The sequence below is a fragment of the Callionymus lyra genome, chromosome 16 (assembly GCF_982586985.1).
Source record: "Callionymus lyra chromosome 16, fCalLyr1.hap1.1, whole genome shotgun sequence".
Classification (NCBI taxonomy): Eukaryota; Metazoa; Chordata; class Actinopteri; order Syngnathiformes; family Callionymidae; genus Callionymus; species Callionymus lyra.
The window spans coordinates 3,394,264-3,419,317 of NC_141833.1; the positions used below are offsets into that span (position 1 = coordinate 3,394,264).

Here is a 25,054-nt window from a genome sequence, read left to right on the forward strand (position 1 = left end):
ACAATTTGTGAATCGTCTCTATTCTGCTTTAGCTACGCTGAAGAAGTTAAACACACATAGGAGCACACAGAATTGCTTGCTCCTCTCTGCCTGCACAATTATTGGAAGTGTCGTCAAGAGTACAATGAAGTGTGTGAAATAATAATTGTATTTTAGCATATTTTACCCCGGGCAGCCCGCTGGCTAAACTTACTTCAGCACCTGTTTAACTGTCTCTGAATAACATTTTTCTATGTATGCTAAAAGCTGTGGGTTGTATAAGTTGGCCGTCTTTTGCGTCTAAGAACTGGCCCAGACAGATGGCCCGACATGGCGGTGAATTAAAAGAAGTAATTCAAAGGTTAAGTCTGAGCTAATCGTCAATCAAGCAACGGCTTCAGTTGCCCTTTAATAGAAATGCTGAATGATATTAATCATGAGTCATTTTCTTTCACATCCTGAATTCCTGTTTTGCTTCAATTGTTAATTATTGACATCCAAAGCTGGTGTTACATAGTTTAAGGTGTAATCTCTTTCATTTGACTTCCAGTGTATTGAATATGTAGGTGTATTAAAGCAGAACTTTATGTTAAACAGTCTGAGAAGTTTCAGCATCAATTATTTTGCAATACTTTTGCTTACTTTTACTTTTCCTTTTTTTAAATAAATTGATACGTCTACGAACAGATATAATGAGGTGATCATTTATATATTAGTTGCTCAGTTTTCCTCTTTATATATATTCAGAAAGTGACAAATACATATGCCTAAAGGTAAATGTGTACCTTAATTAATTTAAGATTAAGTTGATGAAAACATAATTTTCGGAACTCAGTAGATTGCACTGTTTAATTAAAAATGATGGGTTTTGGGTTAGGTCCATGCATCATGAAGCTTCACTTGTCCATCACTCAATTTTACAAACTATATATTAAAGATCTGCTAGTTGTTTTTAACAAAAAACAAGTCACATGCAAAACTTGGAAATTACTTTAGCTCGTTGTTTATTTTCTGTCACTAAATGAGATTATAATTTTTTTTTTTTTTTTTAGCGTTGAACCCTATTTTTTTTTCCTGAATGATGCTTTCTAATGATCAATATTGGAATAGAAATAATGTTGTTTTAAATCATTCCATCAAGCACCATTCTAAGCAAATACAGTTCATACCTCAGACTCGTTGAATAAAAGAACACCAGCAGCTACAGTCTCACGAAACACATTATTAGATGCTAGATTTGTTGCAAGTCGTTTTTAACCTTAGATCAAGTCGCATGGAAAACTTTCAAGGGTGTTTTCCTGAATGAAACTTCCTGTATTAGCGTGTTTTTTTTTATCTTAAATGGAATGTAATTTAATATTATAGTGGATGTAGGCACTGGTGTGTTCTGTCGTAAACAACTTAAGATGATTCTGCAGAACACAGAGTAATATTTGTATCTAAAATACGCGCACATCACATTGGTACTTGTTGAAATGAAAAAATGAAAATCAAATGGCAAAACATGAGATTTATAAATGATTTAGAAGAGATCGTATCCGAAACAAACAAAAGATGAATAAAGATATTTTGCTGCCTTCAATCGAGTAATGATCGTGATCAGCAGATGGAGTTTGCCCTGTCGTAATTGTTAATTACCTTATTTTCCTTCACAATAAACAGCTGCTGTTGTCTCCTAGTTTATGAAGAAGAATGAGTATTTAATGAGACATTCGTAGAGGAATGTTTTCAGCCACCGACTATTCTCTTCATTATCTTATTATTAGAAAAAATGACTCTTGTGCATCTGGTGATTAAGCTCATTCATTTTACATGACACCAGCTCGGTGGGATGTGCAGGTCTATAAGAGCTCTCACCCAATGTATGCGGCAGCTTGATTTACATTTCATCTCTTAATGGACAATGATTCTTAATTATTGTTATTATAACCAATTTTAGATTTGAAGCTCATATAAAGCCGGATTCTTGAGAGTCTTCATAAAATGATAATTTAGTGGCTCTTTAATTAGTCATGTTGGTTCAATAAATGCTTGAGAGAGATTAAAAAACATCATATGGTGTGCTCACATGCGAAAACATACATATTAAATGGCTACATTGTTTTGAATATAATTTAAGTTGTTGATAGGTTTCAATCATGGAAGAGTGAAAAAAGCAGTGAATGTTTTTTAGGTGAGATGTTCTCTGGAAATCAATCTGGAAATCTGCGCAATTTACAACATGTGTGTTGCCTTCAAAATACACAACTTTATTAATAAAGCCAATAATGCAGCGTCAAATTGATGGTTTGATCCTCAATAAGACGATACATTCTCATCGATATAAAAAATTTCCCACATGCACTAACGGTTCCCATTTGTAATGGTCGACATGATTAATTGTTGACTGTGATAATCTTTGACGTCATTCTGCGTTACTTTTTGAAAAAAATGACCTCTTACCCTATATGTATCTATACTTTTACAGGACTTGAAGTTCTATAGGCTTAGAATATTATAGTGCTATCTTAAAAAATATATTACAATTGATAATGAAAGTGTTACAAAAAATTGAATAGAAAAAAAAATGTACAGGAAAATTCGCAGCAAAAAGATAAAACACATTAAATAACTATATTTAAGTTACAGCCTAATGTTTTTACCTCCAAAGTTTTTTAATATCTATTAAAGCTGGCACTATTGTAAGCCAAAGAAGGTCACACCTCAGTGTCCCTTCCAGAACACCAGAAATAGATTAGATAAAAAGATTTGACTCGATTTATTTTTGACCAAGACCAAGTCGCATGAAGAACTTGTAACTTTTTTTCCTGCCGTTAAAACTTTTAGGTCACTCATTTTCTAATGTTGTTGTCAATCAAACACTTGAGCCCCAGAGACACTCCACTCCACGATGGGGCGAGACAAAACCCTGCATTTATACAATGAGTGTCTAGTTTCGCTGTAGCTTAAACACTAACTCCATGATTATCCGTAGACAAAGGATGCTCCATAATAAACGAGAAGAAAGTCATATGACAGTTACCTGTGATAAGTAGATGAACACAAGATGAAGATGTTCCATCACATATTAAGCCAAAGAAATATACACACACTAGTACATATTTGACCATTTATATTTTGGCATTTAAAAAGGAAGCCCAGCTTCCCTTGCCGTCTTTGTTTGCCAGGATAATAACAATCTCACTTTTGGCTCTTAAGCGCGACACTTGTCGCCTGCTTAGTGGATTTCTTTCCATAAACATCCGCCAGGTTGAACATTTCTCACTTTTAGGTGAACTTATTGGCTTAAAAAAGTACTTTTCATCTAGAGTCACCTGGAGCGAATTCACCCTTCGATGCATCATTTTTCTTGGCCCTATTATTTCCGCCGAGTGCACATTTACAACAGTCCGACGCAGCGGCTTCCCAGCCTTGAACCCTGCCAACTCTCCGCTTCCACTCATCTCCTGGCAAGCTGTCAGCATTATTACCGAGCCTGTGGTTAATTGCAGGCTCAGGTAATTGTCCGTGGGGTAGACATACGCGCCGAGGCAGCCGGGCCATGAGCGGGCGTCTGTCGAAGGCACAATGAACGCCACTGCTCGCTCCCTCGTCGATTCGTCCAGGTTTGGTCAGAGTATTTGTCACGGTGTCAGCGCTCCTTGTTTCAGCACGCTCTGGCCCTCGACACGGCGAAATCATTCATCTTCCTATTCATCTCCAGCTTTAAAAGCCATTCATCAAAAGGCCAGAGACCTCCATCAATTATTCCAATGGGGAAAAATAGTGAGAAAAGAGAAGCTTTTTGAAAGGCAAATACATCTTGATTTAATTGGAAAGCTAAAAATGCTCAAGGCTGCTAAGCAGATTTCCCCTAAGATGGTCCTTGAGAGAGAACCGGCCTGGACAGAAGACACAGGCATGAAAAATGTAGCAGAACAAAAAACAATGAAGAGTAAGGGGAAGCAAAACAAACTGAAGTGCACGGTGAAAGACAGAGAGCAAGGAGCTAAACCAGCAGCTCTGACAACAAGAGAATAGACAGCCATTTATCTCTGCCAAATCCTGCAAGCAAGGGTCTTTTGGGCTTTGACTTGTGGGTGTGAAAAAAAAACACGAAAAAGTGGCAACATGCTATCCTAAAGATTATGCTCCGGCAATATGAAGCTCCCTCACATTAAATGCAACACAAAGATAAAATATCCACCTCTGACAGTCACAAACACTCTGTCACCAGTCTTCTGCCATCACAGCGCTTCAAAGAGGGATGATGTTTTTGAGGAAATAGCTGACTCAAGATTTCAATGACTCGGTGTAGAAAGTTCCACAAGACAGACGTTAGAAGTTTCACCTGCTGAGTTTTAAAAAAGAAAGAAAAGAAGCCAAGGTTAAATGAGGAATAAAGATTTGGATTCACAGAGAATTACCTCGACCTGTGGTTTCAAATAGAGACCCACGCATTGACCCTATCGACTACATTTTGCCGTTTGTTCTTTTACATTTCTGAACTGAATTTATTTCAAATAGAGATGTTTTAGAAAATATAAGGCTTGAATATACAGTACAGTCCAAAAGTTTAGGCGCAACTTTTTATTTGCATAATAGATTCTCACAGAATGCATCCAAACTTTAAATGAAAACGTGAAATGATGTAGTTATCCAGGAAAAGAACTGTGATATAACTGAAAACTTATCATATATTCACAGTAGCTACTATTTTTTCTGATGACTCCTATCCAGACTTTGGCATTATTTTGATGACCTTCAAAATATAGTCATGTCATATGGTTTTTAATTCACAGGTTAGTTGTTTTAGAGTTACTTAGTGGAGTTTGTTGCCTTATTAATGGGGTTGGAACCATTAGTTGTGTTGTGCAGAAAGTGGGTTGATACAGCCCTTTTGGACAACATGTATTTATCTATGTATTTATACATTTCGTATTATATTTTTTGTAATATTTGTTAAAATAACAAAATACATAAACGATTTAATGTCAAAATAAATCAAAGTCAAAATGTATAAATAAATAAATGTATATATGTACAAAGAAGCACCATTCTTCGACAAAAATCAGAAGTCATTATGGATTGATTTATTTAAACATTTTGTTTGTATTTGTACATTTATTTATACTTGTGTCATTTATCGACCTTCATACAGAGGACACTATTATGTTAAGCTGTGCATGACAAAATGTTGGTCAGCTTTTGTGTTTATGTACAGGACTACAAAAGAAACTTCAACTTTTGATGTTATGATTGATAATGCATGTATTTACTTACTTTGCATTGAACATAAATACAGTACAAGCGAGTTGAGTTTCTGAAGGGATCTCAAAAGCAACTTTCTTTTGTTAGGAGCGTAACATGTTTGTTATGGCAAGGAATTCTAAGCAAGACTCTGAAGCAAGAATAATCGTCAAATTTTAATTATAAGATTGAAATCGTCCTTTGAAAGTCTCACTATGTGAATATAGATAAGGACAGAATGATTCCCAAAACTCTAAAATGCATAGCATCGGACACATCATCTTGACATTTATCCCGAAAGGTTGCAATCAGATGTTAAATGGCAGCTCTAAATGTAATTACTGCGTTAAATAATATATGCTTAATGGTCTTAACTGCATTTTTTAAATGAAATGCAAAGAGTGGAATATTAATCACCTGTGAAATGTTTTTTTTTACATGTCTGAGGACGTTTAATCTTGTGCCCGACTACATCTGGATCTCCATTGAACATATCAAGCTGGGCTGACACCTAATCTATATTTGATAAGGCCTTGATATAATTGGTGGCAGCAGGAGACGGTTTTTAGCTTCAGGGTCCCACAAATAGTTTCTAACACAAATCTCTGAGACAACAGGGCTGAGATCAAGTGGTTGAGACGTGATGCAGCAGAGGCGCGTGTGTGAGCGGGGGCGACTGCACGGGGCACTGAGGCGCAGCAATTATTCAGCATGTATTTACTTTGAAAACATGCAGGGACGATCATTTATTCATCACTTGGACACATTTGGGAGCAAAGTCTTATGCAAGCCAACAGCCGAGGCTCATCGCTGTGTAAGAATGGGTGTAAGGACTGAGTGACAGTGACAGGGTTATTATGGGATTTAGGGCTGATAAAAGCTGTTCAGAGAGAAAGTCGTGGGTATTGTGTGGCTGCTGTGACCCCTGTAAGAGCCTTTCGTATGTTTGTATGGTTTTTGGTTTCCCTGCATTGATTTATTATTGATCAAACATTGTCAGAAAGGAACTCGCTCTCTTAGGAATTTATTTTTGAAGGCAAGTCTATAAAGGTATTAACAAACTGGTGGATGTGCCACCTGCTGCATGATAAGACAACACTTTTAAATCAGTTTTCTATCACAAGAATCTGGCCTCCATAACTTTGTTTCCAAATATTCTACACATTCATGTCTCACTACTGCCCTTTGATGCTTTTATCTTACTATTGCTGTTTTATATCAGATCACCCTCATCGGCCATTTCCGGCATTTCTAATCTTCCAAATAATTAAACAGTTTTCACTAACTGTTTTCAACTGGATTGAAGTTCTAAAACGTTTCAAATTGGGTGCATGATGGTGCAATGTTAACACGACCGTCATCAAAGCAAGAAGTTTGCAGGAGGGAGGGAGCTTATGCCCTTTCTGTGTGGAGTTTGTATGTTCTCCCTGTGTTGCGTGGGTTTACTCCGGGCACTCCGGTTTCCTCCCACAGTCCAAAAACATTTAGTTGATTGGGAACTGTGGGAAATTGTCCGTAGGAATGAGTTTGTGTTTGTGAATGGTTTTATGTCTTAGCGTGCCCTACGACAGTATCCTGTTCAGGGTGTCCCCCGCCTCTTGCCCGAAGAAGCTGGGATGCCCCCCTCCCGCAACGCCCATAAAGGAATAATAGCAGAAAATTAATGAATTCACTTTTTTACATTTTAATTTTTGATTTAAAGGGAAAAATACTACAAAAAGTTTCTCGAGACAAGACAGCTTAAATAAAATATATAAGCGAAGCCAAAAACAGGTCCCAGTGAACCTAAATAAGTGACAGTGGCGAGGCAGTTCTTTATATCAAGCAGAGCATTGAGCAGAACGAGATTCTAGCCGGGAGAGAGAAGAGAGACTGCAACTTGATTTTCCAATGTCTGGATTCCAGGATTGGCTGTTCGGGCATTGAAGCTTACCTCTCACACCTACTGACTGTTTTGAACACTTATCTGGATCAAAATAACAAAACCTGATTCAGAATCCAGTTTAAAGTCAAATTGAAGTTTGTTATTAAACCTTAACCTGACCTAACCTTAACACATTAGAGTATAAAAGTTATTTAGCATCAAACATTAGCCCCGAACATGTGCCACCGAACATCCTCCAGATGAACTCTTTAGATTTGCTCTGTCTTGGCATTGAAGGTCAGAAAGTTCATTGACATCTCTCATCTTTCATCTTTCTTGGTCTCTTCACTGAATAACACATCAACCTTCTTCTTGATCAACTTAACTTGATGCAAAGCTTTTTCATTCCTCTCTCTGCCTGGCTATACTGAATAAATATTTATCTCCTTCTTTGAAATTCCATCCCTCATACATTTTGTTGTAAGCCTTGGCTATATCTTTCTTTGACTTTTCTCTGCAATGCAGGTTCAAAGAACAACAAAAACAATTGAAAATACCAAATATTAAAATACATTTGAGTGGGTGTTTCTTATAGTATTGAAAGCTTAAAAAGTTGTTTGGCTTAAACTTCTATAACTTATTGAAAATACTACTACAGAAATTATATTATTATTATTATTATTATTATTATTATTATTAACATTTAATTAATCATTCATTATGCATAATATTTCTAGTGTTTTCATAATATCACCACTACTTATCATAGTTTTTCAAATATAATGGACAGATTATAAGGAAATGATTCACATTATGTTTTTTAAGACCACATAGCTTCAACAATCATACTAGTTTATTATTCTTGTGTTTCTAAAATGCTCCACTCTTCGCCCTCAAGGCTGCTGGGTTTTTTTTCCAAGTGCAAAAGCCAATTAAAGTTCAAAGCAGACATGACCCATGAAGGCTTCGTGCAAAAATATTTTCCCTAAAGTGAATCCGGGAACTGCATGATTTTAGTTGAATGAACCCAGGTCAGGGTCGAATAAGGGGATCAGCAAACAGACAGATTCAGCATTTATTTGTGGATCTGGGAAGAAAAAAATAAATCTGAATTGCTAGCCGTTTAATCCATCCACATTATAATTTATTTCTAATCCTTTTTTTCTCTGACTGTATTGGATTTAATGTGATTTATTGACATGGATCTTAAGCCAAACATCACCCGTTCTGTTTGATTCAGTGAGGAAATATTACTGTACAAATCTTGGGAAATGATCATTTGCTGAATGGAGTGGCAACCTGTCTTTGGTGTCTGCAGCTTTTTCGCACACTAATCCTTTAAAGCTACCCCTTGCTTGTCGAGAGTGGGTGATTCTGGTTGTTCATGAGTGAAAGCAGTTTATTGAGTGACCTACTCTCCACCACAAACTCAAGAGCCTCCACAGCCATTTCTCATAAAGTAGCCGTATCCTGCTGATTTAAGTGGCATTTGAAACTATATTGGTCACCTGTGAACACTACACTGTGCTGCTTTTTTCCTGATATAATTTTAAATATTTCCCCGTTAAATGATTTTCAGTCTATTCTCTGTTCAACAGACAGCGTTATAGTAAATCGAATTTGAAAATATAGACTAGTAGTGGTTCTTCTCTCTCCCTCAGGAAGTAGAGTCAGTACATCCTTTGCCCTGTTAACATCCTTGGTGTTATGGGATGTTCACACCAAATCATTGAGCGAGTGGTTAACATGTTAAGTCCATGTCGAGACGGTATGGACGAGAGAAGAAAGACGGACGTGAATTTGAGTGCATTAGGTGATGTGCGTTGTATTAAACGCTGAAGCGAGGCAGCTGGGATTTCAATCAGGAGAGACTTATACACACAGGTTGATGTGCGCATTTTATATTCCTGCCTGCTGCCGTTTTGACACTGGTGGTGGTAAGTTTGCTGCGTATTGGTTATACTTTTTTAGTCATTATGAGTAAACTAAAAGTTATTGTAACCAGCACTAATATAAGATAAACAGGTCTCAGGGAATCACAAGAGGGACAGTGGCAACGGAAAACTGCCTCTGAGGCAGAAACCTCAAACAGAACCAGACTCTGCTGACACCAGCTGGGACGGAAGGATAGAAAAGGAAAGAGAACAGGAGGAGAGCGGGACAAAGTTTTTAGATCAGTGGGAGCCGAGTAACAGTCTAGACGGTTTGAATCATGAAAACAGGAGGTTCATGGGGAGGTGGAGGGATGTGTTGCAGCAGATGACACGTTCAAGCTTGACTATTGGTCTACGGACGAGCTGTGTTTGTCGATTGGATGTAGCACCTGTTGGCAGTCGGAGTAATGAAAAGAATGCATGGAGAGAAAGCTAAGAGAAAGAGTCATGAAGAGGAAACACAGAAGTCTTCCTGATTGAACTTTATGAAGAGTTTTCCGTAGACGCTGAACTTGTCACCTAAGTGGCTTCTTGAGTTCCAACTGGTGAGACGAGGAAGTTAGAATGGAAGATTCCAACATGCTAGTTTTATCAGGAGAGAAGTGGTTACCCCGCCCTGAGGTCTTTTACTCTCAAAGAAATAAACATTCAAAATAATAAGAGAGGAACACGGTGAGCGGCACAATGTGTTGATGCTTCAAAGTGTGTGTCCGGCTTTTAGATTTACGACCCAATCGGGTGTTGATCACCACAACCAAATAATAACATTCATATATCTCATTTAGAGCCGTGTACTCACTAAATGGAAAAACAATGCCAGGAATTAAATGGAGGGCGAGCAAGTTGCATTTGCATGAGAATAAATATGATGTGTGTGTGTTATATCTAAAACTAACATCAAACTATTTAAAAAAAAACACTAGTTTTAATTTAAAATGGTGATTTATTTGTGTTCAGCTACAGCTATGCAAGAAAAAAAAGGCATGAAAATGTACAACCACCTACCCCACAGTTGGCTCAAACTAACAATAGATGTTAATTAGAGGAAAAATACACAAGATGTGATGCATCAAATGACTATAAACAAACAAAAACGGATGCATGAAAAGAATTTAGGGACACATCAGAGATGTTTTAAAATGGTGTGATTCCTTTGACAGGAATTATTATTCCCTGTCATTGTCTTTTCTACATTAAAGTCATCAAAGAATCGCACATTATTGTTACATCTTTTTTTCACTGTGTGTTTCTAAACTGGTAGCAGCAATAACTAGTTCATTGTTTAAAAAAAACAAAACATTTTGTTCCGTAAACTAGATGTAAGGGTGGTGTTTTTGAATTCATTTCACACAAATGAACCTCATTCATTAGTTCCATGACTGAAACTCCAGTTAATTAGCTGACAACAGTGGATGAGATAATTAATCCAGAGGAGGAGCAGTCACAGCGTGGAACCGAAGTGAAAAACTCCAACTGCGCTGTTGTCACCTGCAGAACATGTCAGGAACAACCCAGCTTGTTGTTCATCTGTTACATTGTTCTCTGTCATATTTTGATCGTTTTGAAGTCAATACATACATTTTTTAATACTATTTTTCACTTCCCTGTCTAAATAATTATTCAATAATTACGGTTGTTTTGTGAGCTTAACCGACCACTTTACCAGACACACCTTGTTAGAATCTCGTTCAAAGTCTTCAACATTCCTCAGAGATTCCATTTCGTGTTGACATGATAGCGTCACACAGTTGCCGCAGATTATTTGGCGGCACATCCAAGATGTGAATCTCCTGTTTCACCACATCCCAACGTAGCTCCATGAGATTTAGATCTGGTGAGTATGAAGGCCATGCAAGTGAAATCGAATGATTTGGACTCTTTCATGTAGGTTTGTTTTCCTGCTGGGAGTCGGTAGACTGTAGTCATAAAGGGATGGACACTCTTTGTATTTACTTGTTATGAACTGCTTTTGTTTGTTTTTATTCAAGCAGTGAAATAACTTGTTTTCTTTTTCTTTTTTTCAATTATACAACTTTTTTTTTAACAATAATTATAAGTCGTCAGACAAACTAGGTGAAATTGTCTTGCCATGACTCTTGGGGTCACACCAAATGCATTGAGTGAATTATTAACATAAAATAAATCAATTGAAAGGAGCAATAGACGAGGGACGGGTATTGATTAGAGGGCGTCAGATGTTGTGTGTTTGAGGCATTTGAAAGTCCTTCAAGAAGGGTCACAGCGTTCTGAAAGAAAATAAACTTTTCTTTCCACCACAATAAACAGTGACGTTTGAGCATAGGGGATATTTCACATAGAGCATAAACTCATCATAGACAATACCCTGATGCTTTATGACCAAAATGTTTGTTCTATCAGTACCGGTGTAGTACTGGTGTTCTGGTGAGTTTTGTCATCAATTTATTTTCCTAAAATACTCTCAGAGACACTTAGGCAAAATACCTTAAACCGTGGAGTGGTTGGGTTTGGCCTGTGAAGTTGCAGGTTCAAATGCTGATAGTACCAAATGCTTAAGCTGGCGCAAAGCGTAGCAGCCTACTCCCATCAGTGTGTGAATGTGTGCGTGAATGTGTGAAATAGTGTTGATCGTTTTGTGTGTTAAAAAGCATATAAAGTGCTTTTTAAGTGAGATATCATAAGATGATGGCATTGGCTTTTGTAACTTTGGGCCAATGTCAAAATATTTGTCTGGAAAATAATTTTCTCTGAGGTCGATCTGTCAACCAACCTTTTTTTCAGGTTGTATATTGCTAAGATTTTTAACCTAAAAATATGGAAATTCACTTCCAAGTCTCTGCAGATGTTCTAATAACTGTTCATGTTTCCCTAATGGGATGAAACTAAGAATTAGTCGAACAGATCTATCCACACACCGTGTAAGATGGTATAATGACTGGTGTACATGTTAGCCTATAGCAATTAGGAGTTATCTTAGAGGCTTCCCTTATTTTTAGATCTAATTGAGCGAGGAGACATGTGTGTCTAGAATCAAGCTGTGCTGTCAGCTATTTAACACACACATCAGGACACGGCTTATTTATAGAGAGCTGGTCTTGTGTGGGCAGTGTTTAAACTGGAGGAATGGCGCTTCAGAGGCGGGCAGAATGGCAGTGATTCATAGTTCAGCCCAGAGTCCCTTTCTCCCTGAGTCCCTCATAATTAAAAGTGAGGCATATGGCCTTGTGACTGAACGAGCACAGAGGTATCTGCTCAACCTTTTTTTTTTTTTTTTGCATTATATATTTGATAGCTGGCACCCCTCTGTCCCCTCAGCTTTTCATTTGGCTGTGGCGGGAATTAAATCTGTGTCACCTTGAGTTGTCACAAGCAACATCTGCCGACATAATTATCAAGTGTTTAAGTGTTGCTGATAACAAGAAACCCAGTATGTTAAGACACTTTTTTTTTTCTTTTAAACACGTCGTTCTAGTTTTATATTGTTCAATTTTCCTCACTTTTGCACACACTGGCCTTCTTTTGGAATCCAACATATGTCTATGGAAACACCATCTTCATGAGAGCTAAAATGGGTTAATGATTGACCTGTTTTTCAATACAATAGATTGTCTTGTCCAGTATCAGTATTACTGACATTAGATGTTATTTAAGTTAGTAAGTAAGTAAGTTAGTAATTTTTATTTGTATAGCACTTTTCCAGACCAGGGTCACAAAGCGCTTAAACAATCAAAGCAATACTCAATAAAGTATATACTTTAAATAATGTGTTGATCTAAACAAGTATCATGAAAAGAGCAGCTATTTCTTACAGTCATTAAAACTACAGGAAGTTTTTAACACCCCTTAAAGGTGAATGACCTTCACTGGCTTCCAGAAATACAAATGCAGTGGTGGAAATCATTCATCTTGACCCAGAGACAACACAAGGGATACTTCAAACACATTTGTTTCCGGGCCTTCAGGTCACCTTGACCCTGAGATAACCTAAGGGTTAGTTACTGAACCACTAAAACAGATTTAGAATTATTATGTTTAAATTGTTTGCTGATATAATTATAATACTTTTGGATAATTAACTTATCAAACTGTCAATGTGTTTTCTTTTTACATTAATTTAAAGTATTTTTTTTAAGTAAGAGTAGCCTGTGTGTATGACTATAATGCTCCACAATACTTAAATTAGCCCTACTGAGGCTTTAGTATTCCACAAGACATAACTAAATCACTAGTAAGTGCTTTAGGAAGCATTGACCTCAATTTTACTGGTTGCACTCTTCAGTCTCTGCAACTGTTTTAATAAAACCTCCCTTTTTTAGCCAGTTGTACCATCATCTGATCTTCAAAAAGTATGACACTGCTTTGTGACGCTTCATTAGCCCATCACAACAAATCCCCATTTAGTTGAAGTCTTATAAAAAAGACTGCCATTAGCTAGACAAACAGCTTTGGGGAAATCCAAAAGGACATACGTGTTCTTTCAAATCTAGACTGATCTTTGGAAATGTCCTAAAAGATTTGGAAAACATGAATGTCACATTTAAAAATCCCTACAGATTGAAGGTCTGACAGGAAAACTTCTCCTTTTCTACCCTTCTAGCTGCTCACTTCTTCTTTCCTTCTCTCTTCCTCACTAAATCATTCATTGGTAGACTTATCCGAGAGTGAAATGGAGCCTGGTCCAGACTAGTTAATGGGGTTCTATGAGGCATAAGATTACTTTAGTACCTGGGCTCATTCCTATGAATCTTCCTTAGAGAAACGACTATAAAATAATGACTTCGAACTGAGGGTCCACATTCAGAATAGTTGTGTTTTTGGTTGTACTTTGCTCTGCTCTCTGAGCCAACCCTCAGTACACCCTGTGCTAATATTCTCCACATTGCTTCCCAATAGGAAAGAGTCATAAATGTTAACAAGAGAACTCAATTTACATTCCCAGTGCAGTGTAATTGGAGGTGTAACAATGGTCGCCGCTTTCCTCGGAGGAAATCACGTTTTTATTTTGAGGCGAACGCGATTGTGTAACTCCTGTCTGACTCTGTCCTTTCGAATTGAGCAGTGCGTTCTGAGAATTGAACGTGTCATTACCGAGGTGATTATCTGTTTCAAGTTGAATGGGAGGCTGAATAGAAAGCTGTCTGTGTTGACACAGGAATGTTTTTCTCTAGGCAGGTTCTGTATTTTATTATTGAATGATGAAGTTATATAAAACTTTACATGGAAAAGTACTCTCCAACATCCCGTCTCTTCTTCTATGGGAGTATTTTCTGCTGCCTATTTGCTGTGTTTCATGATCACAGAGTGTTCAGACAATCCTACCTACATTTGCCAAGAGAAAAGGTACACCCGGTCACTTTCCATCACGGGGCACATAGTGCAAGGCGACCACTCAAACAATTTAGAGTTGCCAATTTGTCTTGGTTTTTGTTGTGTGTCAGGAATCTTAAGTGCACAAAAATAACCCACAGAAACACAAGAGAACATTGAGTTTTTTTAGTGAATTTTTCAATCAGTCAAAAATAAAACAATTTGCATTTGCGTTGCAAGAAAACAAGGTCTAAGATAACAGCATAAAATACACCGAATATTCAGCAAAGTCTCGGGATTTCCCCTGACAAATACAACAGCTTCATGGTTTTAAGTAAACAACATTAAAATTAAGACCTTTAGCAGACATTCCCTGATTGAGGCCAAGGGTGTTGTTCCTTCATTTTCTTCCTTTAGTGTGAGTCATTTTTCACTGATTATCTCTGGGGACCCCTTCACTTTATCTCCGCCCCAGAACAGCAAGGAAATAGCTAGACTGTAATTACACATTGTACTTCATTACCACAACAACCACTCAATGGAATTAATTTCCCCTATTTAGTTTTTCGCAACTGCAAATGAAAACTACAACATTTATAAACATTTACTTTAGATAATAGGCTCCACTCTGGGATTCTTTTTTATGGTATTTTATTTAAAATATTTGTTTATTTATTGACAATCAGAAACACAAGAGAAAAAGCTACATTCTACACTAATAAAGGTAGTTCTGTATTTATTTTAAATCATGTAACTATTTCACAAATTGTTCTATCATAATTCTATGTAAAAAAAAAAAACCTGATTTGAATAAACAATAAGTAACATTTATTGATTGAGTTCTCTTTGGTGACCACAAATTCTGATCTGAAAAGGATCAAACGTTTAAACATCTGATCATGCTGGAAATAAAGTTGCACTGGGAAGAGTGCATAGAGGAAGCCAAAGAGAAGAAACAAGCCAAGTACCAAGAACTATTAGGGGCTGCAGGAAGTTCTACAAGCACATAGAAGTAGGCTGTGGAGCCTTGGCGCGGAAATAACTCAAACAGGGGCCGCCAAGAAGAAAGCCATTCAACATGTCTCTGAGGCCGCAGAGATCCATCGGCTTATTCTGGGACACAAATTGGGCACTGATCAACCTGGTGGGGTCGTCAGAGACATTGAGACCAGAAACAACCTGTGAACTCTCATAATTGAGAATGCGTCCCAGAGCATACAGGGGACGTTTTTCTAACAAGATGCAGTTGTTGCTGCTCCGAGAATTCACTGCCACAGAGACCTTTGGGTCAATGAAGAAATCAGGAACATTGGAAGTGCTTCCTTTCAAAGATACTTTTTGTGGTTGTATTACTCTATGGTCATCAAATGACTACAAACGAGCGACCTTCCCATGATGGACAGAAGTCAAAAAAGAAAAGCAGAAAACTATTATTTTTAAGAACACAGTGAGTTGCCTCAGCCTTAGGCAGTTCTTGTACCTTAAATGTCTAGTTTGAATTATTTAAGGTGGCTGATGTGGACACCTGAACGCTTGCACTTATGAGTTTGCTCAACCTTCTTTAACATGCTTGGAACTGAACATGACCATTAATGCACCAATTACATTTTTAATGGAAGATCCTATCTTTATTTATTCATGTCTCACAAAGTCTTTTCATTAAGGAGCCAGCGTGTTAGAAAGAGGATTAGCAGTGCGGCGGCGGCGGCGGCAGTCATGCGATGTTTCCTTGGCAGTGCAACACTGGGCATGACAAGAACCCGACAGTTGCTTTCTCTTTTATTCCCTGACTTAACTTCGTAGGTGACTCTTCCGTACAACATATCTCTTCTCAGAAACCCCCGATTCACTCAATTTCTATTGAGTCCACTTTCAATTATCTTCAAAATGTTGCAACCAGTGTATTTATCAGTTACCGCGTTCTACATCATCCATTTCGTGCAGGTTTAATTAGTTCTATTTCTGTCCAGATATTCTTGGGGTGATATTGCAGCACATGTTTCACAGCCTTCCTCTCCAGGTTTAAGTGCCATCTGTTTAAGCTTCTAACATGTTTTGTCCTCCAAGTAATGTAACAGCTAATAATGTGTGATATGACGTACTTCATATTTAATAAGTTCATGTTTAACTACACCATCACTCAAAGACCAAGTACACGTAGAACTGTTGTATGTTTAATCTGCATTTGCATGAGCAAGAGGTTGTGACCAAACAGGATTCATTTTATTCCTGAGCTGAGTGGATATTTTATTTATTCCTTTTCTTCTCATACACCACTAGACTAACAGCCATTTGGAGCTGAGTCATAAAAACTATTTTTTCGAAGGCTTGCAGGATCCCACATGCCAGGTTTAACAAACGATTTAGGGAACGAGGAGGAATCACTTTGTGCTAACCTTGTTTTTTTCTCAGCACCAAAACATCACTGCATTGAGAAACCTATATTCTTCAACATATAATCACTATGACATGCTAGAAAACTTGCATGTAAAAATGATTTTGCTCCTGTGTTCAGTCGATTACTGAAAACCACTACAAAGTTAAAATGTCTTTTAATTTCAAGATTCAAGATGAGACAATCAACATTTTACATGGATTGACATCATTCGGTTTCAAAGTCAAGGCCACTAATCTTTTTACTTCTGAGACTGTTGAATTAAGAGCAGTGTCAGAAAACTGTTTGAGTGAAGTTATTTTTCTGTTTTAATTCATTCACTTTTTTGAATATTTTTCTCCAAAACATTTGTCATGGCCTTCATTAGTCCAAATAGCGTTTCACTGAGCACAGAAAGAGATTTGGCAATGAATTAACCAAATGCAATAAATGTTACTCTTTTCTAAAAGAAATGTGTGATTAAAATGCCTTAAATTATACAGCAAATAGTGCCATCTAGTGGGCTCTGAAATTGAGGACCAGGATTAATTAAATACTAAATACTAATATATACTATATGTTCCCAGCCATCATTCATCATAAATACTAAGGTTACTTAGTTCTTCTTGAGTTCAATTACACAGTTAAACACTGTGTTAAATATGTATCTACAGTGATTAGAGATGGTGACAGAATTGTGGCAGTATTGCTATGACACTAATATGGCTAATAGGCATGTCAACATCAACAATGTTTTCTACACATGTAACCAAAGCAACGGTCATATTAACATTATATGATGGTCGATATGTCATCTTTTTGTTGCGTTTGTTCTGTATCAAGTCTCTATGTAAAGCTAATGTTAAAGGTAGGATCCTGAATTTCAAACACACTGACCTAATCCCATTACAGCAAACCTCTTTTAATAGTTACAATACAAAAAAATGATGTTCTCCTATAGACCCACTTCAAATAGCTATAAATTGAATAGCCAACGTAACAGAAAAATCATGGGAATTACTTCACCGCATTGGAACAATTTAAATTCATTGTATTTTCTCAAAAATTACATGTTATGTTTTACTTACTGAATTCTAATCGATTTTATATCATAGACAGCGCTCAAAAATTTGTTAAAATGCCGGTAAACTAGGAAGCCGCAGCGTGAGTGACCGCAGTATTACTCTGTGAGTTACTGTAGTATTATCCGGGAGCACATGTATATATACATATATATATGTATATATATATTGTCATTTCTGCCATTAAAACCTTTAAATACACACTTACTCTATTCTTACTCTGTTTGAATAGTGAAAGTTATAGATCCAAAATCTTGTCAGTCATCACTGTCACTAAACATGGCATCATCACATGACCAAAAAACAAATGTTTTGTTGGTTAACATGTGACCGGATGCAGGCAGGCCTTGCTGAAACTTTCAAAAACATCCGTATCGATCTCGGCATTACACCTCCTTACCAAAGCCGGAAGGTTTAGAATATTTGTTCCATTCAACTGCTTGTAGGCAACCCTTTGCCAGCGAGTGCTTAGACAGCAAACTTGGGAATGTTTTCAAAGTGAAGTTCACTCAAATTAATCATTGTGTCAGACAATGAGAGCAGAGCACCCCAGGGCTAAAAGGGAGACAAGGCCTTTCAGAAGGAAGAAGAATATGCTGGGCTGCTGTATGTTTTCGGCTTGTTATTCATTTTCACTAAGGGAGGCGGGGACCATGAGGACGAGTGGGTGATGTAGCAGTGTGTTCTTTCAGTCCCTTATAATATATCTATCGTTCCTAGGAAGCCATTTCCCATAAGAGGGGATAAATGGATGTAGCTGAAGGTGAGGACAATGCAGGAACATCACATTTAGAGGCTTATTCATCAAGTTCAAAGGTAGTATCAGGCCTTCTCCAAATGTATCCTTTCTAAAGCACCCTTGTCTGGCTTTACATTGTCATAGCACTACAAATGCTTCAGTGCTTTTCCAAGCAGAAATGTAGGTATCTGGACTACATATATTGAGCAACCAGTTTTCTCTTTTATGTAGGTTTTGTTCATCACTAAATATTATAAGATCATGCCTCTGGAAATTCTTTCATTGCTTTTTTTGCCGATGAATTTGCTCTGAAATATACTCAGATGTAAATGTGGTCTAATATTTGTATTTATTGTTTTAAAATATTAGCCAGCCCCTGTTATTGCAAAAAGGGTGGCAATAAAGTAGAAAATCTTGTTTATCATGAGATAAAAAGAAGAAAATATGATCCATGTAAGTTTCAACCAATTTACATTTGATTATGAATCAAAACACAGCTTTGAAAAACAGTGTTGTCTTTTACCTGTTTTATGCTTTCGTTCTTTGTTTTCCAGTACCTGAACTTTACTCAATAGGCAGCAACTACATTTTTTTTTTAGATCGATACAAATGCATATGAATAAAATGGCTTAATAGAGAAATATGTTGTTTTTCTTCCGTTTCCAGTCCTTGAACCCTCCCACACATCTACAGGTTCTCTGCCTCTCATCAACAAATCATTACAAGTTGGACGATGGATTTAATTCAAATATAAGCATCACTACCAGCCTAAAATCTATGCTCTGTGTTAAAGTGAGAAATAAACGTGTGAATTGACATCACATGGTGGGCTTAGAAAAAAATATAATTGAGATTCTGTTTATCTGAGATACACTTGCTGTTCCCTGTACTTCCCTCTTAGGACAACATCTAGTATCAGTTACTTTATACACACTCTTGACTGAGAAGGTACCTCATCTACGACTTCCGGGTCAAGATAATCGGAAAAAGGAAATAATTATATTCTCTTTTCCCTTTATTTGATCTGTATTTACAGATGGGATTTAAAAAAAACAACTACAAATTACATTTTCATCTGTTCATGCCTTAATTTCAAAAGAAATAAAATGGTAAATGTACCTGTTCTTTAACCTTTCAAAGGGAAACTAATGCTAATGATTTAAGTGTCTCTAAACTTTTGAATCTCTTATTTTATAAGTATAATATTTACTTGAGAAAATGTGCTTAAGCCCTGCTCACTGAAATCACGTTGTTTTTCCTGGAGATGAAATCTTGTTTAACCACACCCACTGTGCTGTGATTGGTCAAGCAACAAGGTTCGTGATCAATCCCACCTCAAAGGAACTCGTTGTATAAACAAAGCAGGGTGTGATTACAGCTGGTTAGAGGAGCAGTAAAGCCCATAATAACGTCATAATGTACTCCGCTCCTGTAACATACTGTTCGCCAAAATCGTAGGAGAAATTTATAAAGAAATAAGTTCAAAACATGGATATGATGAGGGACTTACTGCATCTTGGAGAGGAAGACTTCAACATCTAGTTATTAACCTGATTTCAGATAAATAGCACTAATAACGTCTTTTCTCACCTTCATCAGATTTCATCTTAAATCAAATATATTCTAATAAATACACAAATGTGTATGCCCTCTGTATATGTAATTTCTAAATGTGTCATGTGCCTCGCATTTAACTGATATTTTTGATTCCTCTTACTTTGGCTTGTGAACACGGCAGCTGCGGTCGCAATGATGTATGGCTGTAATCCCAGTGCTCCACTAGGACACGCTTGTCAGTTGCTAAGGGAGATGTGATGATTAATACCGTGCCTTTCTGTTTACCGCCCCGATATAAGTGATGCTAATGTTAAAGGTATGATCCTGAATTTCACTTATAGTGACTGCTGTGCTTCACTGAAAGCATTGGGAATGAGATCTTTACGCAAATGAGGAAGCAAGGTGGCATAAATGAACCTCGGCTCAATAATTGTCTTTGTATTTGTCAAGCTGTATCTATAATTGATCTGCAGAAAGGAAGCAAATTGGTCCTTTAGCTCGTGCAAGTGTGCAGCGACGGCGCTGCACGATAGAGGCTGCGACTGCCTTTATATGTGTCACCCTGCTTTATTTACATGTACTTAAGTTCGTATTTATCGCCCTTGGACTTTCTGTTCAAAAATGCTACCCATTCGTCAGCGGAGGAACACCATTAGTAGTCTGGATCGTTTGTCAAAATGAGAAGACGGAGAGCCGAGGAGAGGTAGTGAATAAGACAAAATCCATTTAAAGAATGAATATCAGTTATTTGGAACTATTTGTCAAAATAAGATGAGGCTGTCTCTCTGTGAACTTGACTCACAGAATTGTATTTTCTTTTGAGTTTGTCACATAGTATTTACACTCACAAAATAAAATGTTTCTGTTTCCAAGTTGTTTGTCATTCATCAATGAGAGTATACATTTAAATGGCTAACTGGGTTATTACCAACAGTATTGGTCTTGTCTTGGTCTCAGGTTCTAACCATCTGGCCGAACCTCGGACTGTAATAGTGGTTCTGAAGCATTATGGTTTGTTTTTTTTTCCAACTCCTTAAATGATACACAATGATACAGTCCATTCCTGAGGCGTCCATTGACAGCTTCATGTGATACTAAGGTTGTTTCACCCTTGTGTTTTATATGGGTCAAGGTCAAATGTAGGCCCTTAAAACAAATGTGTAGCAAGGGATACCAGAAAAATATTTGTAACACAAGGGTTAAAGACATGACAAAACACCCCTGGTTACATCATAGTGGTTGTGTTCAGGTGCATCAGAAGATGTATTCTAGAACTACGGGAAAACAACTTCCTGTGTGGGTCCTTGGGCAAGACCCTTAGCCCTACCTTACCTACCTCAATATGTGATTAAGTACAGAAAGCCAAACCAGTGCGAAGGTTTTTTGAAATGCTACAACCACTGTTAACCAAGCTAGTGTTACCTAAAGATTGGATCAAATCAGATGCATGTATACTCAGATACCCAGAGTCAGTGCAAACCCTGAAAAATAACTATCTCAATTTTATAACCAATTTTAGAAGTACTTCACAACGACTGATTGTAGGTTTATGGTATGGCAAACGGTAGCCAGGTCCATAGGTGAGACCTAATGGGGACATAGAGGAGAGATGATCGATCTTCACTGGTCTTTGGGTTTCTGAGAATTGATAACAACGAATATAAATGAAATTTTGATGTATTCTGTTTTACAAAGCAATTTCCTAAATAAATATTGTTAGATTACAGATACGGGTATAAAGATGATGTGAAGGAACAATCAGACAGAAATAAAAATACATAGCTGTCAACACAGCGTACTGCAGATGAGTAAACTCATAAAGGAGTAGTGCTTGGAGAATTAAAATCAGATGAGAGATGAGCAACTTTACCAGATGAAAGCAAGGACAATCTGACACCACGGACTGGAACCAGGAAGCTCAAGTAAGAGCTGTAAGGGGGGGTTGATTGTGAATTCTTGACAATTTACTTTCACTAACCTTTCAACAGAAAGACTGAGAGGTCAAACAGAAAATAAATACCAATGAATAGCCAAAGGATCAACTCTGTTCATACATCAAAGTGATTGTTATAAGGAAATGTATTGTCTGTAATATGAATAAATCAAATAGTTCTCAACATATTTTATTTAAGGAACTATACGTACTGTACTTTCTTCAGGGAAAGAGCATCTGAAGAATCCAATTTTGCAAAAAAAAAAGTCTGCAGAGACATCACCCCCGGCTGCCTCCTCTATCAAGCGTTTATGTCATTTTGAGTTCATCACATTATTTCACAGAAAGCACTTTCTCTTCCTGTGAGGAGACGAAAAATGTGGTGAGCGGGTTTGGTTTCCCTGTCAGTTTGCAACATTTATGTTCATTAGCTGCTGTTGATATAAACTGTTGACAGCAATCTGCTTTTAATTGGCAAATGTTCCAGCTGCGCAAAATAAAAATTACTATCTGAAGAATTTGCATGTTGATAAGTTTCTTGGAATGAATCTCCAGGGTGTGCAAAGAGAAAAACAACCGACGTATTTGATTTGCATAAATTAGGGCAATTAGGGTATCCAATGTTGGTGGTTATCGTCTCAAATATTCAAGATGTCTTCCTGCAAGATGGGAAATTAACAACTTCACACACATACGCATTGATCGAAAACATCTTCTTTTAACAGTTATGGACTTTTTATAAAAAGGCTATGATTTGTGATGGGTAATTAGAGTTTTAATACATCTATAACTGGTTACCAGTCTGTGAGGCATTTGTTACCGGGCTGCACGGACAGAAACAACTATTTGTACTGTCTGAAATGTGTTTTGCTTGAAAAAAATAAGGGATTTTTTTTTCCAAGATAAAATTAGTTTGTGGCTCTTGACACACACAATATTCTAGCTCAAAACACAAACTCTCTACTATTTATTTAACTGTTTTCTGAAAGACTGTTTGAATAATACCTGTCCATGGTTCAAAAAACATTGGCAACCCCTGGGATGCATAACGGCCGGAAGCTTCGACTACAAGTGTAGAAAAAATAAATCCTATTTGCCGACACCCATAATGTATATGTTCTTTAATTGTATATAAAAAGGCCTGTTATGATTGCAACTCTGATCCTCAGTCGTTTAGTTTTTTCTGCATTTCTAATTTTAAATTTTGCTTAAAGGTTAATCAGGTGATTTGGCATCTGAAGTTTTTCCAGTCAAAGATCTCTACAGAAGCGCCTGCTGATCATCTGTAATAACTATGTACTTTATTTCCCACTCTGTAATTACAGGCATGGTGAACTACAGTGAAGTGTCTGGCTACCCCCTCGTTCAGCACTGGAGTCTCCGCTCTGTTCTCTACCACGTCAAACTCAATCAATGGGTCCTGTCTCAAGGTAAATGTCTGCAAGCTGCTGCTGGTGATTAAACCTATCATTAGTGGATACTAATTGTTTGTTTATGCAGGGCAGAGTTCACGTAGACTCCACAGCTAGATATCCAATGGGCTTTAATCGAGATGATGCAACCAGGGTTGAATACAAAATTACAGATTTAAATTTGCAGTAAAATAAATAGTATAAGGAGAAAGTTATTTCATCATTTGTGTAGTATTTTCACCTCTGCTTTGAGCAGCTTTGGATTTATAATTTAAATCAAATTAAAACAAAAAAAAAAACAGCTTCCCTCCCAAATAATTTAAGAACATTGTGTCAGAAACAAAGATGTAATTTGGAAAGTTAACCACTGCCGGTTTCAAATTTAAAATTCCATTCCACTCGGGAATGTTGCTTCTGCTAATGTGAACCTCTGACAGTGAGAGTGAGACACATGTACCACTCCTGCACCCCAGCACCTCCATGGACTCTCCTACACTCTCCTTTTTTTTCTCACTATAATTTCCCTCACTCCTCTCCTTATCCATCTATCTATCCCCCCATCCTTCCTCCCAGCCGGTCAAAGCGGCAGGCCGTCAACAATAAGTCAGGTTCCGCTCGAGGTTTCTGCCTTCTAAAAGGAAGTTTTTCCTCGCCATAGCTCACTGTACAGTGTTTCGCTTCTTGCTCTTTGTTGAATTGCTGGGATCTATTTTTCCTTAATCAACTATAGTCTTATTTCAACTGTATAGTGTCTTGAGATAACTTTGTTATGATAAGACACTTTAAATTTAATTTAATTTAATTGCTGCTGCAGCATCTTCACAATGTTTGCACGGCCACAAACTTCCCACGGGATTGACATGATTTAAAACAAACTAAAATAAGATCAAAATAATGGTGAATGTTTACCATCTAGTCTGAACGGTAATGGTTTATGTTAGTCTATAATCTGCCAAGTTTCTAATACAGTCCTATTGGCTGGTGGGATTCCAAAGGCAGGGTACCTACAGGCCTAGGGGCGTGTGCTCCTGGCTATCACCGTGTTGTGTCACCGAGGCAGACCCGAAGGCGGGCTTGGCTGTCACATGGGCTGAGGTTACAAGCTAGTTAATTATTTCATAAATGCAACTGCTCCTGTGTTTGATTAGAACCAACCTCAAAGCTTTGGATTTCAAGGCTTTTTTTTCCCTGATGTCCTTATGCACAATCGAAGGGACATCTGGGGAGGTGCCCCTGAACTGGGTAAGGGTTAATTTAAAAAGGGATCCCCTACTGGTGCGCTGCCATGGGAAATCACATTTCTTAGCTCCACGTGTGAGGTTCATTCAGAGATACTGTGAAGTAGGATCTGTGTAGATTATAGAGTGGCTGGTTGTGGAACTGTGGACCATCTCTTCACCCTCCACAGTTGAACATCTTTGGAGATTGCTTTCAAGCATGTTCCTCGGGATGTCCTGTGGGATGTATATCAGCTCACCTTTATCACACCCTAATATTTATGTAGATACCACTTTTTTTTTGCGCTGCTTCGGTTCGTACATGTCAGGGAAAAAAAGAAAATGAGATTTCTCCTCTGGGTCCTTATTCACGACCTACCTTGGATTGGACATTTAATGGCTGAACAGATTTTGTCCAGTTGGACAGATTTGTAATCAAATATGTCAA

The 25,054-nt window shown here is 37.4% G+C and overlaps 1 protein-coding gene across 7 annotated transcripts in view; it reads left to right on the plus strand.

The window, feature by feature from the left end:
- astn1 (astrotactin 1) overlaps positions 1–25,054 on the plus strand; it is a 267,228-nt gene that overhangs the window by 111,422 nt on the left and 130,752 nt on the right. For all 7 annotated transcript variants that reach the window (XM_087811062.1, XM_087811065.1, XM_087811063.1 and 4 more), the window contains one exon: positions 23,303–23,407. In XM_087811062.1, coding sequence (XP_087667188.1) covers positions 23,303–23,407 — 105 coding nt within the window. The remainder of the gene's footprint in view (positions 1–23,302; positions 23,408–25,054) is intronic.